The sequence below is a fragment of the Lagenorhynchus albirostris genome, chromosome 7, assembly GCF_949774975.1.
Source record: "Lagenorhynchus albirostris chromosome 7, mLagAlb1.1, whole genome shotgun sequence".
Lineage (NCBI taxonomy): Eukaryota > Metazoa > Chordata > Mammalia > Artiodactyla > Delphinidae > Lagenorhynchus > Lagenorhynchus albirostris.
Genome location: NC_083101.1, coordinates 47,405,201 through 47,425,044, shown reverse-complemented (window position 1 = coordinate 47,425,044; position 19,844 = coordinate 47,405,201). Strand labels below are relative to the sequence as shown.

Here is a 19,844-nt window from a genome sequence, read left to right as displayed (position 1 = left end):
ATGTTTTCAGTGTTCTGTCTCTTGCGACTGCAAGCAGGGAGTGTGGTCTGCATAATCAGAAGTAAGCAACAGGGAGAAAGGGCTGATGTCTCCCAGAGGCAAGTGCAAAGCTCTCAGCTTCCTAATCTCAGGGCTTCCTAATCTCAGGGCTTCCTAATCTGAGTTCTTGGCAGGTGATCAACAAGCTTGGTGTGCCTGGGACTGAGGAGTTTCCTGCATTGTGAGACTTTCAGTGTTACAGCAAGGAAAGTCCCCATGAGTTGGTCACCCTACACCTTGGTAAGGGGGAGGTGAAGGTACTGAGAAGGGAATGAATCATTTATATAAACTACCCCTGTGTCATAAAAGCAGCAATTCAGAGAAAGCTTGCTCATGTACGGCAGTGTGAAACCCTTATCCTTTATGTAGGAGCCAAAATCGATATTTATCTCAGGTTACTGCTCTGCTCCCAGAAGAACCATTCATTCATTCATTCATTCAATATGTATGAAACACCAGGCACTGTTCTAGGTATAAGACTCCTGTCCTTGTGGTGCTTCTGTTACTCTGTGTGTGTGTATACTGGGGGAAGGGAAGCAGAAATAAATGAAAAAGCATAAAATAAATGAGAATGGATATGATAAATGCAATAGCAGAAACAAAATAGTCTAATGCGATAGAAACTGTCAGGGATGGGGACGTGCTATTAGCTTGGTGTTGGAGGGAGGTTACTCCGAAGAGCTGACACTTGAGGCAAACCAGTGATCGGAAGAGCCAGTCATGTGAGTATCCACAGGAGGCATTAGGGGCAGAAGGAGCAGCACGCACAAAGGCCCTGAGTGGAAACCAGTTATTCTTCCTGGAGGAACTTAGTAAAGTACTTTGTGCACATACTGTAGGGAAGGAATGCTGACCTAGAATCAATCTTAGCAACCACCCAGTCCCAGTTCCATTTTCACAAACAAGGATAAGGATGCTGAGTCCCACCTGCATTGACCATAGTCTCTTGATTCCTAATCCAGGACTCTTTCCACCAAGCCATGCCACACTGCCATTTTTAGCTACTTGGCTTGAGTACTTAATTTTCTCCCCCTGTACAACTGGAAGTAAATCAAAGAGATTCATTTATTTTAGGTATGAGAAAAACTGGAATTGGAGTTGTTTGTGGGTGGACACAAGGCCCAAAACATTGGCCTCAGGTGAAGAGAGGAACTTTGGGGTCGAGATTAGCCTTCACTGGTGGGGCCCCCATAATTCTGTAAGACATGCTTTCAGAACATGAGGTTAGGACAAATTCTTCAGCCCGCAGAAAATGAAAATGAAACTGGTTGGTAAAGTAGGCAGCCCTAACAGACCTGTCACCCTGGCACTGAACTCGTGCCCGTTCAGACCTTGTGGTTACTACAGGTTGAAAAGTTCCAGGGTTTGGCCACAAATAGCCCTAAGAGTTTAAAGGGCAGGGAAAGCAGATAGATGCAACTCTGGGCGTGACAACTAAAGGAAGGTGGAGGCAGTTGGGGCCCACGGCAAAAGCGAATTTAATGACCACTTAAAGGTACAGGGATGGAATCCTGAATCCTCCAGCTCCTTCCTTCATCTCCCGCCCCCTGGGTGGGTGACAACAACCAACGGTTAAAAGAACCGCAGCGTGAACGGTGATTTTGGAAACTCAAAGAGTTAACGTATCAAAAACTAAAGCAGGGGAGGAGAGACTGGAGCCAACTCACGGGAGAAAAAATCCTATTGGCATCGAGGAGGCAGGGAGCCAGCCCCTGGGCGCGGTCTGCAGGGGGCAGGCGATCGCGCGGGGAAGCGGGGGCAGGACGAGGCCGGCGCTGGTGCCGGCTCGGCAGCTGCCCGCAGCCGCAGGGAGTCCTCGCCGCGCCTCCGCCCGGTGCGCCCTCCTTGGGCCGCGGACTCCGCACTGCGCTCCACCGCTGACATGTGTGCCGCCCGAATGCCGCCCCTGGCGCACATCTTCCGAGGGACTTTCGTCCACTCCACCTGGACCTGCCCCATGGAGGTGCTGCGGGATCACCTCCTTGGTGTGAGCGACAGCGGCAAAGTAAGCGGGTGCGGGGTCTGGCGCACCCTGACGGGCGGGCGGACAGGTGGAAGGAAGCTCGCCGCGTGAGCCGCGGAGCCCGGAGTTAGCTCCGTGTGGAGCGGGCGCCGCGGCGCTGGAGTTGAACTTGAGCGTTTTGGCTTTGGGAGAACGCCGGGAGAGCCCTGGCACTGGGTTCGTGGGCTGGACTGGGAGTAAAGTGTTCCCAGGTGCTGGGAGCCATGGAGTACGCACACCCACGATTGGTTCGACAGCCGTGCAGGCTGTGGTGGCAGGGAGCGAGGCTGTGCCCTGCCAAATCTTAAGAGATCATTAATAAACTAGCACCGCGCTTCATTCATTTTTGTATCTCAGGAGCCTGACACAGTGCCTGGCACCACCTAGGCGCTCCGTAAATTTGATTGAATTTATTGTGAAAGAAATAACAGAAGGGTCATTTGATCAGTGTGGTTGAGCCCTTTCAGTGCATTGGAATAAGTAAAGAACTGATTTCATTCACCTGATCATTCAGCAAACAATACATGAATGATTCAGACTAGACAACCTGTAATATTAGAAAGAACAGTCTGAGATAAATTATCCACCCAACCCCATCCCCCAGCCATTTGCATCAAAGCAAGCAGTTCCATTTTAAGGTTCAAAATGTCTTCTATGAGAGTATCTTTCACACTTACATTTCCAAAATCAGGATTTCTGCAAACGACATAGGTAACTTGACTGTTCCATACACACCAGTGGTAGCTGTATTGGCAGTGGCCTGGCCAGTTTCAGTGAAAGCCATTCCATTTTTAGGAGAAAAATTAAAGATAGAGATGGGTTATTTTTGAGCTTTTCCCCAACTTCTGGTTTGGTTAACATAAGTACACATATTTGGAACTTGTCAGCTTGAAGATACTATTCCTGACTAAAGATGCTTCCGAGTCAGTGACAGTTTTGAATCGTGACTCTTACATTTGGGGATAACTAAACCCTGTTTTCTTTTGGTGCTTAAAAATCTATACTCCCTGTGTATATTCGGGGAGCCTGCTGTTGTGTTTCCAAGGTGATGAAACTCTCAGAGCTCTCCCAAATGGGGAGACTCCAGTAAACCCTGAGACTGATGAATTGTTGCCTTGGGTACTTGACCCTCACGTTTCAGGGATGCCTTAGGCTTGGGACAAGTCCCAAGAAGCAAAGGAAGAGAGACTGCTAGACCAGGGCAAGATTAGAGGTATTTGCTTAATCACAAGGAATTGTTCAACAATTAGGTTTCTTTTTACAATTTAAATTTTCATTTCTAAAATTTGAATTGGTAGGATGGCAGGTGAGAGAATTGACTAGGGGACTGTCTTTAACCAGTGGAGAGGAGGAAGAAAAGGAAGTAATTTATCTAAAAATTTACCTTTTCTGGGGGTTGTACAGAAGAAGAATAAAAGAGTGTCCTGAACATGAAATCAGTAGTTGAGTCAGGGAGTCTGTTCATAACTAAGGAGCATATTGAAGTTATAAATTTAGAAAAATGCCATTCCCCCACAAGACAAAATGAACTAGGAATCGGATACAAAGGTGAGTTAATCAACTGGATTAGATTTACAGTATACAGTGTCCTAATCAGTGAAATGGTAACTGTTTTATTGCTCTCCTCCTAAGTGCAAGGCAGTTGATCCCTGACTGTGTGTAAAGGGTGGACATGTCATATATATTTTAAGACTTGATTTCTTTCATTTTGAAAATGGGACTGCCTCACCTTTAGAGTTACTGGGATAAATATATTATTCATTTAAAAATTTTCAAGGTTCTTACAGAAAATTATATTCCCATGAAGTAAATAAATATGCAGTTGATCTTTATCTTTTTACTGAGCTCCCAAAGCTGTTCTCAAACCTTGGGATGAATCAGAAACATCTGGGGTGTTTGTTAAAATGCCAGTTCCTGGGTGTCATCTTCAGAGAATCTGAATCTGTAGGCCTGGAGTAGGTCCTAGGAAGTGGCATTCCAACAAAGGTCCCAGGAGATTCGGACACAGGTAGTAGATGGATTACATTTTGGGTAACCTCAGTATATAGGCTGTGTGATGCAACCAGTTATGTGGGGTCTTGGGTGCTCAGTTCTCCGTTTCAAGCCCTGGGCTGGGGTAGCATCTCAGAGAGACAGGACATGATTTCCTCTGTCCTCCCTCTCCCTTCTAGACCTAATCTTTCATTTCAGGTAGGCCCAGAGAATGGTAATGATTAACTGCTTTTAGTTCATTAATTAAAACTCATTCAAAATTAGGTTAATTTAAAAAAAAATTCTCTAGTCAATATTGGGCATTTTGAATTCAGAGTTAGTTTTTCTACTCAAGTGGCATGTAGCTTTTTGAAAGAAAAACTCCAGCATGTGTAATTCATTTGCAGATAGGTAATTAATTGTGAGACACTGTGTGCTCAAATATTACTAAATTATCTGATTCTTCCAGCAGGGTCAAGTTGACTTTAAAGATAGGTAAAGATGTCTTGGGTCTTTTAAGCACACTTAGCTGAAAGCAACAGCAAGGAAGAGAATCGTTTTGGAAGTAGTGCCCTGGGGTAGCAGGAGCAAGTCCTATGGAGACCTAAGTTCAAGTCAGGTCTCCACCACCTACATGTTCAAAGTCCATGGGTGAGACCTTAACCTCTCTGAGCCTCAGCTTCCTCACTTGTAGAATCAGATACTTTTGCTAAGTATTAAATGAGATAATGTATGAAAATGCCTGTCACTTAGTGGATACGCAACACATACCATGTTCATTTTGTCCCCTTCCTTCCCTCTGTGCCTAGCAAATCCTTAACCTCTTGCTCACTGTAGCATTTTTGCATATTTCCGCATGGTGGCACCCATGCAGGCCAACAGGTAGAGAAGGAAGCCGTGGCCTGGGATGAAATATGTGGGAGGTGGGGGAGGTCACCGGGCCTCTGGTGTGCAGCCTCACTGCTCATGCCATCGACCCTCTGGGACACAAAGATGGATCTAGGAAGAAAGATCTAAACAGCATTTGCTGCCGGTTCACTAGCACATCATTTTCAGTGTCTCTTTTAGTCTTCAGTGTGATGATTTCGTCTTAAAGTTAGGAAAGTTGAGACTTGAAAAATCATGCATCCAGAGATGGATTTTGAATTAACATGGCCAAAGCCCATATTCTCCCTCTCTCTCTCTCTCTCTCTTTAATTGGGTATAGTTGCTTTGCAGAGCTATGTCATATTCTGCTGTGGTCACCGCAGAGGATAGAGCTGAGCTCCCTGTGCTATACAGCAAGTTCCCACTAGCTATCTACTTTACACATGGTAGTGTATATATGTCAATCCTAATCTCCCAATTCATCCCACCCCCTTCCCCACCGGTGTCCACACGTCCGTTTTCTACGTCTGCATCTCTGTTCCTGCCCCGCAGATTGGTTCATCTGTACCATTTTTCTGGAGTCCACATATATGCGTTAATATAAGATATTTGTTTTCCTCTTTCTGACTTACTTTACTCTGTGTGACAGACTGTAGGTCCATCCACATCTCTACAGATGACCCAATTTTGTTCCTTTTTCAGAATGGCCGTCATCAAAAAATCTACAAACAATAAATGCTGGAGAGGGTGTGGAGAAAAGGGAACCCTCTCACACTGTTGGTGGGAATGTAAATTGATACAGCCACTATGGAGAAGAGTGCGGCGGTTCCTTAAAAAACTAAAAATAGAGTTACCATATGACCCAGCAATCCCACTACTGAGCATATACCCTGAGAAAACCATAATTCAAAAAGACACATGCACCCCAATGTTCACTGCAGCTCTATTTACAATAGGTGGGACATGGAAGCCCATATTCTCTTTACTAGAGTAGCCCACCTCCCTGAGGCACAGTCCCTGACCTCAGTGAACTTGCACTTTTAGCAAGGGAGCTTAGAATTGTACCTGTAATAAAAGTGGATTGATTCCTGAACCAAAGACTGGGCTCATTGCTGGAGATACGCTGATGAGTGAAATATGCAAACTCTGCCCTGCTCTAGTGAGGTTGATCATCTCGTGATTAACAGAATCTGCTATGACCTATAAGAACTTGAACTAATCTGGGAGGTAGGGAAGAGCCTTCTAGGTAGAGGGAATAGCCTGTGCAAAGGCCCTGGGGTAGGAAGGAATGAAAACATCAAGGTGGTTAGAATCCAAAGTTCTAGAAGAGGATAACACAATGTAAGTCTAGAGAGGTAGGCAGGGCATAGGGAGTTGGGGGAGGGATTGTGCCATGACCAAATTTTGCATTTTTTTTTTAAAGATCATTTTAGCTTCAGGATGTAAAGAATGCATTGGAGAGGAGTTAAGTGCAGGCAAGGAGATCAGATAGGATCCTGTTGCAGTAGTTTAGGTGAAATGGGATGTGGCTTAGAAGAGAGAGGCGGTGTAATGTATCAATTAAGAAATGAACTCTCAAGAGTACTTCTATCACTTATTACCTGTGTGAATTTGAATAAGTTACTTAACAATTCTATTTCCAAGTTTCCTCAAGTATAAAATGATTACTATAATCTACCTCACTGGGCTATTGAAAAGACTAAATGAATTAATAATTGTAAAGTGCATAGAATAATGCCTTGCAGCGTAGCACATGCCCAGTAAACATCAGCAGTTATTATCAGCAATGGAGATAGAAAGAGGTGGACAGAATTGGTAACTATTTAGGTCAAATTAATTGGATTTGATGATAGGATTAGAAAGATGTTTGTGAATGTATTAAATAGTATGGTGGGATACAAATTGGCTGGTGGTAGGAAAAACTTGATGAAGGAAGCCAAAATTGAACTGGACGTTAAAGAACACATAGGACTTGAACATGCAGAAGAGGGTTAAATAGCCCTGGTTAAGGGAAATGAATCAATGTTCTGAAATTTCTAAAACCTCTAGGAGGAGCAAGAGTTGTGTTTCACCTGTGACTGTATCATCATCTTGCTTTACCAGGAGTTCTCATAGTCTGAATCACAAAACTTAGTGGTTGTGTGTCATCTTTTCCTTCTGCTTGGCCAGGTGAAGACCCATCTTCCTATAAGCTCAAGACCTCAGAATATCTTATCATTTTGAAGAGGGAATTTGGGATAAGCTGCTCCTTCTGAGGCTGCTGCATCAGGGCTTCACTTTCATCAGAAACGTTTTCATGCCCAAGGATCACATTATCATCCTGTAAATTCCCATTTTCTGGAAGGCAGATTGCTTTGTTCAAAATGCTCATGGCAGACCCTGTTGGTTACCCACTCACTAGCCATAACCACTTCTTTCTTATTAACACTTTCTGAGCTTGATAGCCTGCAGTATACTTGGCTCATGGATAGATCATGGTGTAAGCCAGTCATAGTAATCATAATTCTGTTTGCTGGATACTTATTTTTCCAGTTTCCTGGTAGCTAAGGGTGGCCAGTGATGACATTCCAGCATTCAGGAAGTCATCTCAGAGGCTTCTGGGAAATATTTTTTCCCTAATAAATAGACACAGATGTGGGAAGAGAAGTCCTTCCTTTTTTGGATACTTTCATGCGAGGAATGGAGCTGCTGCCACCACTGTTTGAGACTCTGAGGAAAAAGTTAAGAGGTTTTCAGAGGCACCAGCCTAGTCCCTCTTTGAACATCATTGAATGCATACGTGAATTACATCATTGAGTAGTTAATGGTCCCTGGAGCTGCCTACTACCGTTGAATTCTTTTGCGAGATAATGAAATATCTTTATTATCTACCCTTCTGTCAATTGCAGCTCAAAGCACCTCTAACAATTATACCACTTTTTCAAAGAATCGTATTATTTTTCAAAGGACTGCTAGCTGCCTTCTCCTTTTTCCGTTTCTATCTTCTCCTTATTTGCCAAAAATGTCAGTGTCTTTCCAGGCACCCATATCGGTATTCAGGTCCCCCCAGTTATCCCCTGGGGTATCTTTGTGCACACCCCTTTCCATTGTCATTGGCCCTGTCCAGCCTTCCATTGTCTCTTGCCTGAAGTATTACAGGAACCTCCTAACCGTTTTCTCTTCCCCCATTCTAATATCTCTTCCACATTACTGACAGTTACTTTCCTGGAGCATGGGTAGTGTCATATATCTTCTCTTTTGTAACTACCTATGGCTCTCTATTGCCTCTAAGATCCAAATGCCCCAGGAAGATATTTTAGACATGACATTTGGCCCTAACCTGCTTTCCTAATACTTCCTCCTGTTCCATCCTTCTCTCTTGCAAGTAGGAGTAGGATTACCATGAGGTATCCACAAGCTGAGGGATATCTATCCATGTCAACTTCTCACTGTTTCCCAGCACATCGTATCTTTTTGCACCTCCACTTTGTTGGTGACAATCCCTCAGCCTGGAATAGTCCTCCTTTATATAATCCCTTTTCCATTCCACCTCTGTCAAAATGAAATCTTGCTTTTCCTCCAAGGCCCAGTGCTGATGTCCCCTTCTTCCCAAAAGCTTCTCTGGCGACCATCCCCCAGTTGAAATAAATTACCTTTTGTTTTTCCATAAAATTTGCATATATATTCAAACCGGTGTTTTCCTGGTGGTTAAGAGCATGGCTTCTGGAGTCAGATTATGTGGATTCAAATCCCAGCTCTGCCACTTACTTGGAAACATTTCCTAACATATTTGAGCCTTGGTACCCTCACTTATAAAATGTGGACAACAGCACCCTGAAGAAGAGGTAAGGCAGATGAGGTAGTGTGTGTAAAGCACTTGGCACATAGTAATTGCTCAATAAATACTGGCCATTGTTATTATTTTTCTCTCACTAAAGTGATTATTTCACTTTTGCCTTTGATTATACTTAGGTTTATAGAATGTTCTCACTCACTGAACTGATTTAAAGTTCTTTGACAAGTGGGAGGTGAACTGGAGAGAAGGTAACATTTATTAAGTCATAACTTGTGTCAGACACTCTGCCAGATTCTTTATACATCAGCAGTTCTGAGATGAGACCACATCATCATAATCATCTTCTTCTTCGTTATCCCTACTCTACAAATGAGGAAATGGAGGGTCAGCTAGTTACTTGACTTGACTGCAGTCATGGTGAGTAAGTGGCAAAACCAAGAATCACACCCAAGTCTGCCTAATTTCCAAGGTTTGTGCTCTTTCCAGGAGTTCCGGCTGCCTCCTGTCATGAGGAGTGCTGACACTCTGTTGTCTTTAAGGCTCCTCAACATTGTCTTGCTGTTTTAACACAAAGTAGGTGATCAGAAAAGTGTTTTGAAAGTGATGTGTAGTACAAAGACATTTGTGTGTGATGATTAAAAAAAAAGACATTTCTAATTCCAGAGAGTTTTTTTTTTTTTTTAAAAGCACTATTTGACTTATTCTTCGAGGCCTTGAAGCAACACTGCTGGGCATGACTGGAGTTTGCCACCCTTCTGGTTGTGTAAAGTTGTTTGCGAATTCCTGGAATTTCTTGGCAGTCTGGTTGATTCAGTGCTGTGGCTGTGAGGCAGCATAGGTGTTGGTGTATCTGACACGTGGCTGACTGTCTGGGAGCTTCTGACAGGTGCAGAGGTGGTGGGCAGGATCTCCTGCAGGCCTATGGCATGCCCATTCACTTAATGGGCATTGATCTAACTATTTAGGGATAAAGGCCAGGTGGACTTCCCTTACCTGCAAGAAGAGAATCCAATCGGTCATGTGTTCACAACCCCCTTTTTGTAGAAAAGATTTAAGGCAGCTCTAGAGGGCACAGGCAAGTGGTGATGCTTTTATACATTTAAGGGAGAAGAGTCAGTTGTTGACATAAAACAAAGCTAGGAATTAGATTTAAAATGCATCGCGAAATGACCTACACTGTTATTGGCCTCTAACTTTCCTAGGTGCCAGCCATTAAAAGGACACATGTTACCTAGTTGGCAATATCTGTACTAAAAGCAACTGCTCAAGAGAAATGCCCCTGTTCTTGACGCTGAGTTCGGATGGGAATTTCTCCTAGATGGACACTGTCTCTTATAATTATGCTTAACAACTTTCCAGTGCAAGGTAGCATTTCATAGGATTGCCTCTCTTGAGCTGAAGATGTGACAGGAAGAAGGGGGTCCATAAAACTATTCTGTAGGGCTGAAGCTCTGGGGAGGGGACAGTGGGAGGTGGTCCAGGTACCCAGGTCTTGGCTGATCTGAAATGTCCTAGAGATAGACTTCAGGATGTCAGAGGGGTGGCAGGACCCCATGTCTTCCAGGTACTCCTAAGAGTGGTCCTTCTGATGGGGTTATGATGAACAGCAAGAGGGAGGAGCCTCGTAGTTATTTGGCATAAGCCTGGAGTGCAGTTTGTTTCGTGTTGCCAGTAAAATGCAGAACCACCTACCTTTACTGCTAATCCAGCTTTGTGGATGTTAAGGAGCCTCACAAGAGACTATTCAACAATTTCAAACCCATTTACATCGGTTAGAAATCCATTTCCATGGTGGCCGTGGCTGCCCTTTGTGTCCACACGATGCTACACTTGGGTGCTAATCCCAGCCATCTGTCTGCCATTACTATGTTGTTCTGTCCAGGCTGGAAAGGGCTTTCCTCTAGGTCAGCTCAGTGGCAACTCCACACCCCTGTGCTCTGTTTGTTCTAGAACAACTCATACAGACTGCTGTGGTCACACTGGTCTTAATATTTAGCTTCCCCCTCTAGGGAGGAGAACAAGGTGTTATTCTTTCCTGGTGCATCCAAGGCACTAAGAAAACAAAATACGAGAGAAATTCTCAGTGGGTCACTCAGCTACTCAACGGTAAGTTTTAAAAATGAGTTCCATGGTATATTTAAGCTATGATTTTAAAAGTTTGATCAATAAAAATATAAGTAGCACATTTGTTATATTAAGCAGATGTGCATTAAAATACTATAACATGAATAAAAAGGAAATAAATTTTGTGTGTAAGTCATCTTCTTACATTGCATTGGGTTTCTAGCCCATGACACTGGGTTATAAGCTCGTAGACAGGAGGTACATGGATGGCGCTATTGCTCACGTTAACAACTACGATAATATTGAACATTTATTAGACACTTGTTATGTGCTGGGTTCTGTACTCAGTGCTTTGCAAAGCATAATTCTCCTGACTACTTTATGAGGTGAAACTCTTACCGATTCCTGATTAGGTTCTTTCCCTACCTGGTTATTGTTCACATCAACAAGGTGAAATTACTTTTTTAGCAGCAAACAGAAACTTTATTCATTGGCCAAAGAATGGAGAAGGAGGAGCTCATGCTCTAAAATCACCTTTTCCTCATTACAGGCAAGGCGAAATTCCTATAGAAAAAGGTGAAGGAGGCTAGGGGGCACGGGTATCTTTTATTATCCTGACTTGTGGAAAGGGGTGGTGACTTTCCAGAATGCAGCTCATGCCTATTTTCAGCCCTTGTATGGTCCTTCAGTGTCTGGGTCAGAAGTGGGTTTAACCAGTATGGCGCAGGTGGGAAGAGATCTTATTACAATGAGATGGTAATGAGCTGTAGAGAGACCTTTGTCCCAATTTTTAATTCGGCTAGCTTATGCCAGTTTCTTGTGGTTAAGCCCTCTTGTTCTAATTATGTAAAAACAGCTAGAAGATAGTCAGTTTTTGGTTTTCTGCAAGTTTGCCTAGAGTAGAGAGTTTACCAGAAGTGGGGCACTTCTTTGCCTCCTTGCCTAAGACAGGTGCACTTGTGCTTTACAGAGACAGTTTAGGTACAGATGAAGGACGCTTGACTTGATCCCCTGGGTGACAAAACGTTTCCTTATTTTATTGACAAGGAAACTGAGACTCAGAGTGTTAATCCTAACTCTGAAATAAACATCTGATTACTATACATTGGATGACTTCTCTCTCCTAAAGCCGCTGTTGTAGCTCTTTGTTTTCAGATAGTCAAATGGCAAAGTTATAATAGCGTTCTGTACTTAAATTGTAAATACCAATTTAATCCCTAAGATTAAAGGTGAAGACAGATTCGTCTCTTCTGATACATTTTTTTTTTTTTGCGGTGCGCAGGCCTCTCACTGCTGTGGCCTCTCCCGTTGCAGAGCACAGGCTCCGGACGCGCAGGCTCAGCGGCCATGGCTCACAGTTCTAGCCGCTCCGCAGCATGTGGGATCTTCCCGGACCGGGGCATGAACCCGTGTCCCCTGCATTGGCAGGCGGACTCTCAACCAGTGCGCCACCAGGGAAGCCCATGATACATTTTTTAAGACTCAGCAATAGGGAATTTACTGGCAGTCCGGTGGTTAGCACTCTGCACTCTCACTGCCGAGGGCCCAGGTTCAATCCCTGGTTGGGGATCTAAGATCTCACAGCCACAAGGCGTGGACAAAAAAAGAAACAAAGATTGAGCAATAAATGTTGATCATCTCCCCCCAAATCTTACTTTGACGTTATTTCCCACCTTCGAAAAAGCCTCACCCTTTTCCTTTATGAAAGCATTTTTTCATTGACGTTATTACACTAACTTATTGACTCTAAAGGATAAATTACATTAACTTTATTTTTTCTTTTTTAAAGTATCTCATATATTTTAAGCATCAAACAATATACTACGTGCTGTGTTAGATATTTTATCTATTATCACATTAATACTGTACAATCATATGAGGTAGATTTTTTTTCTCTTATATTGGAGTAGAGTTGATTAACATTAACATTAACTTCTAATTGAGATCTGTTTTTCAAACTCTTTTGACTGCTGAAGTTGGTGCCTTTGCTTGTGAAATGGTGATTTGTTTTTCATGAATTAGTTACTCATGCACTGTTACCTGAAACCGTTTCATAATAAATACCCGTCATGCCTTCTCTTCTCATCATGGTTCTGCTCAGGTTGGCATCACCATGAGACCTGCTTCTATAGTCACAATGCTTTTTCTCTTCTCAGCCTGTTACTGGGTTTTAAAAAATTATTTTGACAGAATGAACTTTCCTCAGTAACCTCCACCTGAAAACCCAGCTGAGTTGACCTCAATTTATCAACCAGCTATTGATTCGTGAGTTAAAAAAACTTTGAAGTCTAAACAATTATAAGATAATTCTAATTTAAAGTGAGTTCTTCTAGACTTACATATACTGATATAGGAATTTTAAGAACCCAGAGATTTCCCAGTAGTTTAAATGGACAAAAAAGTGTATGACCATACAACACTCTCCATTCACCCACACACTTATATACACACATTATAAAACATATTTCTGGAAGGCAGTATTAAAATTAAAAACCTAAATAAGGGCTTCCCTGGTGGCTCAGTGGTTGAGAGTCCGCCTGCCGATGCAGGGGACACGGGTTCGTGCCCCGGTCCGGGAAGATCCCACATGCCGCGGAGCAGCTGGGCCCGTGAGCCATGGCTGCTGAGCCTGCGTGTCCGGATCCTGTGCTCTGCAACGGGAGAGGCCACAACAGTGAGAGGCCCGCGTACCGCAAAAACAAAAACAAAAAACACCCAAATAACAGTTTTGTAGAGTAGGAGTGGAGAAGTGGGGATGTGGAGAAGAATTTTCACGTTCCACTTTATAACTTTCTGCATTATTAGTTTTTGTTTTATAATTTTCCATAAAATTCACCATTTTAAAGTGTACAATTCAGTGTCATTTATCACAGTCACAATGTTGTACAACCATCACCACTAACTAGTTCCAGAATATGTTCATCACCCCCAAAGGGAAACCCATTAACCATGAAGCAGTCACTCCCTATCTCTCCCCTCCTTCCCCTGAGCAACCACTAATTTGCTTTCTGTTTCTATAAATTTGCCTATTCTGGATATTTTATATAGATGGATAAATATAATGTGTAACCTTTGTGTCTGGCTTTTTTCACTTAATGTTTTCAAGGTTCACGCATGTTGTGGCGTGTGTCAGAACTCCTTTCCTTTTTATGGCTGATTAATAATCCATTGTATAGATATACAACATTGTCTTTATTCATTCATCAGTTGATGGACATTTGAATTGTTTCCACCTTTTGCCTCTTGTCAACAGTGCTACTCTGAACATTCATGTGCAAGTTTTTAAAACCAGTTTACTGTTTAAAGTTGTTTTATGGTTCCACATTGCTTAACTGTGGGATAATTCCTGGCCTAGCCTTGCTAACTGATTGCCCTGCCTTTCATATTGTTTATGCCCTTGTGTCTTTGGTTATGCTCCTCCTTCACCTTCCTTCTGCTGGTTCCATGTACCTTAGAAACTAGTTTAGAAACTAGTTTAAACGTTACTTCCTCAATGAGGTCATTGCTGACATTGCTCCCTGCCTTCTGTTTGCCGGCAGAGCTGAACCTGGTTCCTTTGTGCCTCAGTTTCTGCTTGGCACCTCTTTGTGGCTCTTTATTTTGTGAGTCTCTCCTATAACCCAACCTTGAAGGCAGGGGCCATGACTTGATCACTTTTGTATTCACGACTCCTAGCACGTGGTAGGTAGGCGCTCAGATGAATATTTGTTAGATAAACGGTGCTTAGATTTTTTTTTACTGCAGGATAACCAGGTTGGAAAAGTTCACTTTAGGATCACCAAAATGTACAGCCAACTAAAAATATCTTCCAAATAATTGTTTGAATAAGAACTCTGGTTTTTTCTAATCTGGGTGTTTGATACAATGTACTTGGCCACTGGGAGCTATAATTAGTTTCATGTCCTAGTGAGTGATTAAGAACCCTGGAAGAGTAGATTCTAATTGGAACTCTGAGACCACATAAAGTTTTCAAATGCCTTTAACTTGGACTGTGTTAAGGATCTGGAATAATGTAGATTATATAGGCCTGCTTACTCACTTTGGTTTTATATTATGGTTTAAGTGTTCACTTCTTCATAAAATTGTAATTTACTTGAAATGTTGCTTGTAAACTGCCACTTACAATTTACAGTCCTGGAACATGGTAGACCCTCCAGAAACAATAGCTCTTATTATCCATCTCCTGCCCCTCACAGTACTTGGTGCTTTAGCACAAAATCAGCATTCAATAAATGCTTCTGAGTAAAAGAATGAACAGAATGGGCTGCTATACTCTGAGAGTACACTATTCCTTTTGACCCTCAGATAGTCCTGGCTGTGTAGGCAGGCAGTAGTTAATCAACATGCTCATCCGGTTGTAGCCAATATCTGTGAAGGTGCAACAGAAGAAGTAATATTGTTAATGCCTTCCAAGAGTGGGACAGATTTTTTTCTTTGTGCCCTTTAACGTGGAAGTTGTTTCCCTCCTGCCATGTGGAGGGTGGTCTTATGTAAGCCCTAACTATTTTCTGAAGTGCAAAACACAGGGAGAAGCCGTTCCGGCTCCCTGGGACGTGAACCTTCAGCTCCAAGCATGTGGACTCACTAGCCTGTGGAGTTAGTGCCCTTGGAGCTCATAACAACTGATAATGGCTGATGAAGAGCAAAGACTTAAAGGGGTTCAGGATAAAATTGTGAGCAAAAGGGATGCAGATACTGCCTTATTTGTACTCAGAGTCAGTAATCAAATGAGCATGAATAAGTATATGATCTCTACAAAGGAAAAATGCAGAGTGCTATGGAGGTATGAAGCCAGAGGACCTGGCTTGTTTTGAGGAGGTGTTTCAAGATGCATCCCTAAAGAAGTGACATTTGGTTGAGTCTGAAGTCTAAATGGAAGTTAACTAGGCAAAGGAAAGGAGGGGAAAGGCCATGCAAAGACCCAGTGGGGTGGAGGAATTGGGAACCTGTGATGGAGGATGGGGGTGGAAATAGATGAAGCCAGAGAGATAAGCAGTAGCCATGGCAGTGTCTTTGTAGGCCTTTCCCTTTATTCCAAGGCCAATGGGAAGGCAATGAAGACTGTTAGAATGAAGAAGATAGATCAGATTTGCATTTTAAAAATATATAAACAGTCACACCTGTCAGAATGGCTATCATAAAAAACCCACAAATAACAAATGTTGGCAAGGATGTGGAGAAAAGGGAAACCTAGTACACTGTTGGTGGGAATGTAAACTGGTGCAGCCACTATGGAAAACAGTATGGAGGTTCCTCAAAAAACTAGAAATAGAACTACCAGCAATTCCACCCTTAGGTATATATCTGAAGAAAATGAAAACAGTAGTTCGAAAAAAGGCATGCACCCCAATGTTCATGGCATCATTGTTTATAATAGGCAAGATATGGAAGCAACCTAAGTGTCCATCAACAGATAAATGGATAAAGAAGATATATATATAAATGAAAACAAACAAACCTACATATATATATATATATATATATATATATATATATATATGAATTGCAGGGTGGAGGACAGACTAGAGCAGAGCAAGAGTGGTTGCTGTAGGAGATGTGTTAGAAGGAATTGCAGTGAACCATGAAAGAGAGGTAGGTGGTGGTAGACTTGGAGAGAAGTAGGTCCATCTGTGAGACAGTAAGGATGCAAAAAACTCAATGGGATTGGGTGACAGGTTGGATATGGGGTGGGGACAAGCTTCCCCTAGATTTCAGGCTTATACAACTGGATGGATGTGGTGGACATCATTGAATTAGGGAACAGAGAGAGGTCAGACCCTGAGGTCTGTTTTGGTCATGCTTAGTGGAGGTGCCCTTGAGATATCTGAGTAGGAGATAGTGGAGTAAGGATTGAGCACCAGAAGGTAATGTCATAGAAGGCAAAAGATGGGGATACTTCAAGATGGAGGGAGTAGAGCAAATGTCACATGTTACTGAGAAGTAGAGGAGGAATAATACTGGAAAAATGTCCAATGGATTTAGCAACATGAGATTATTGTTGAACTTACGAAGACTTATTTTGGTGGAGAGAGAGGGTGCCAGTCATCTCGGTTTGGGTTTGAAATGGGTGAAAGATAAGGAAATACAGATAGTGATCATAGACAACTCTTCTGAGATAACTGTGTAATGTTTTTATTTATCATAAAGTGCCTCCAATAGTGATAAAATACAAATAAGTTACGTATGTTTTATTCCCCCAGTTAAGTTATTTGAGGGCTTTTCTATAAGTGTTTGTGCTTATAAAAGTTACATAAGCACTAATATTGCCCATTTACAAATATTTGAGTGGACGCTAAAGCCTTGGCAAATGTGTATGTGCCAGAGTTTAGAATTAGTTACAGCCTTTTTAATACTCATTTTACTATCTTATCTCAGAAATGTAATTTAGCACCTCAGAGTCACTGGAAATCTTGATATTCAGTCAGTATTTTTGTTTCAAAGTGTGGGATGCTACTAGTGAAGCTATTTTCATTTTATTAAGACCAAACAGGGAAGGCATAATTTTTCTATACATTTAAGGTTGTTTTGAAATTAAAACAAACAAAAGCAGGTAAGACAATCGAAACAGGTGTTTCCTGTATTTTAAATGCGCTTTGATCCTGGGGAAGCATTTTTGGACTCCTGCCTTCTCTAAGGGAATTAAGAAAACCTCACCTCCTCCCTCTCTCCCAGGTGGATGACTGTGCAAGAAAGATTTAATCCAGTTGGGAAAAAAACCACATATAAATGACTCACATTAGGAAGGAAAACTGCAACCCTTATCTGTATGAATGGAGGCCTGAACAATCGTTCTTTTTTTCTTTCTCTGTCCAGACAATCAAGTAGGAAGGAGAAAAACAAGACTTATGCTAGATTTGTGACAATTGAAATTAGAATAAGGAAAACTATCCGTGTAATCTAGACAGGATTGGATTCTTCAAAAATGCCAAATCATTGGGTATGTAGAGTGAGAAGACAGTTAAGAGGAAAATATGTGGAAAAGGAATGATGTGACAATTATGACAATATAAATACACATCAGTTTACATTTTTTTCATGTCTTTGGGCTTCCCCATCTTTGTGTCTTATCCTGAATGCCCTAACCCCTCACTCTTCCCTACTTATAACTTATCCATCACCTCCTCCAAAACACAGAAAAAAAGAAAAGAAGATTTCTCCTTTCTATGAGTTTTCACAGCTCAGTTCATAATGCCAATTTGGCTCTTAGAAACATGCCACTGTGCACTGTTCTCAGTTTCCTATCTGCACATAAATTTTATTTCCTCTGCCAGAAAATAAACTTTCAAAAGGCAAGAATTATTTCTTATACATTTATCTGAATCCTTAACAGTTTGATGGGCGTATGATGTACATTTAAACAATATGTGTTGCCTTGAATCATTACCAGGTAAAATGCGTTACTGAACATGACAAAAGGTAGGCCAAGGAGTATATTTTATACAACTTCCAGCCAAATCTTGGCATTTTTCCTCCTAGCCTCTGTACCTAATGATTTGTTTGCCATGCACCCTGTAACAGGCCCTTGGTGAGCACAGGTGTGACTTTCTCAGATGAATTTGCAAGGTGTTTGTAATTTAGTGGAGGTGTATGTCTGAACCCCTAAAGCTGCATGGTGGTGTACTGGTCAGTATCACTTAACCAGCCATTGAGCCCATCTTGTCCTCCAGCGTCAGCACCTCAGTATCATTTCTTGTCCTTTTTGTATATGCGTAACTCTCACGAAGAAGGTGAAAAGCAACCCACACTTAGCATATTTATAAAATGTTTCTATGTTCTTGAAAAATTGAGGACCCCAGTGTTTGTAACAGTATTATATACCATAGCCAAGATATGGAAGCAACCTAAGTGCCCATCAGAAGATGAATGGATAAAGAAGATGTGGTAAAAATATATACAGTGGACTATTACTTAGCTATAAAAAGAGTAAAATCTTGCCATTTGTGACAACTTGGATGGACCTGGAAGATATTACACCTAGTGAAATAAGTCAACAGAGAAAGACAAATACTGTATGTTTTCATTTATATGTGAAATCTAAAAAAGCAAAACAAAGAAATATAACAAAACAGAAACAGACTCACGGACATGAGAACAAGCTAGTAGTTGCCAGAAAAAGGGGAGTGGAGAGAGGGGGGTGAAATAGGTGAAGGGGATTAAGAGGTATAAACTACCAGTTATCATATAAATAAGTCACAGGGATATGATCAATATGTTATAGTCAACATGTTACAGTAACTTTGTATGGTGCATAATCTATAAAAATATTGAATCACTACTTGTACACTGCAAACTAATATAATATTGCAAGTCATCTATACTTCAATTATTAAAAAAATGAGCAAGTGAAGATGTACTGCTATCAAAGCAGTTTCCTTTTACTAGCATTGCTGCTGCTGTAGATTATTAATTCCTTGAGGGCAAGGGTTTATGTCTTACTCCTATCACATTCTCCAGGCTGGGCACATCATCTGGTAGATAGAATGTGCTCAGCAAATATTTGACGAATGAATAAGTAAGCAAATGATTAATTTCTAAAAAAGGTAAAAGATTGTATAACATTTATTGTGTGCCAGGCACTAGTCTGAGTCTTTTACATATATTAACTCATTTAATCATTACAACAACTCTGTGAATTAAGTACCATTATATCTCCATTTTGCAGATGAGGAAACTGAGTCACCAACAGTTTGAGTGCCTTGTTCAAGCTCACATAGCTGGAAACTGATGGAGTTAGGGTTTAAATATACATGGTCTGGTTCTAAAATCTGTACTTTTAGCAGCTCTGATTTGGGAGAAATTAAATGCTGTACTGGTAATCAGATATTTGGGGATATATGAAAACCTTAGGATATAGTTACCAGTCTCTGTTATAAAATTTTTGTTTGCTTTTGGCTTTTTGTCTTACCAGAGAAAACTCATAAGGCATTTTGGCAGTTTGTCAGTAAACTTTCTAAAGCAATTATGTGTCCTTTCCAAGATCACTAATTTGCTAATTCTTACTCAGGTTTTCAGGGACGCTGTTATGTCGTTACAGGTCAGAGCTTTGGAACCGGGGGCATAGACACTGGCCTTGGGAGTGGGGAAAAGTAAACTAGTGTCAGTGCTTGGCTCTGGCATCCTCATACA

General features: G+C 41.7%; 1 protein-coding gene across 1 annotated transcript in view; it reads left to right on the top strand.

Annotated features, from left to right (window-relative positions):
* The first annotated feature begins 1,819 nt into the window (after positions 1-1,819).
* Positions 1,820-19,844, top strand: part of GDA (guanine deaminase) — a 126,840-nt gene continuing 108,815 nt past the window's right edge. Inside the window, exon 1 of the mRNA XM_060154979.1 lies at positions 1,820-2,044. Coding sequence (XP_060010962.1) covers positions 1,922-2,044 — 123 coding nt within the window. The 5' untranslated portion in view covers positions 1,820-1,921. The remainder of the gene's footprint in view (positions 2,045-19,844) is intronic.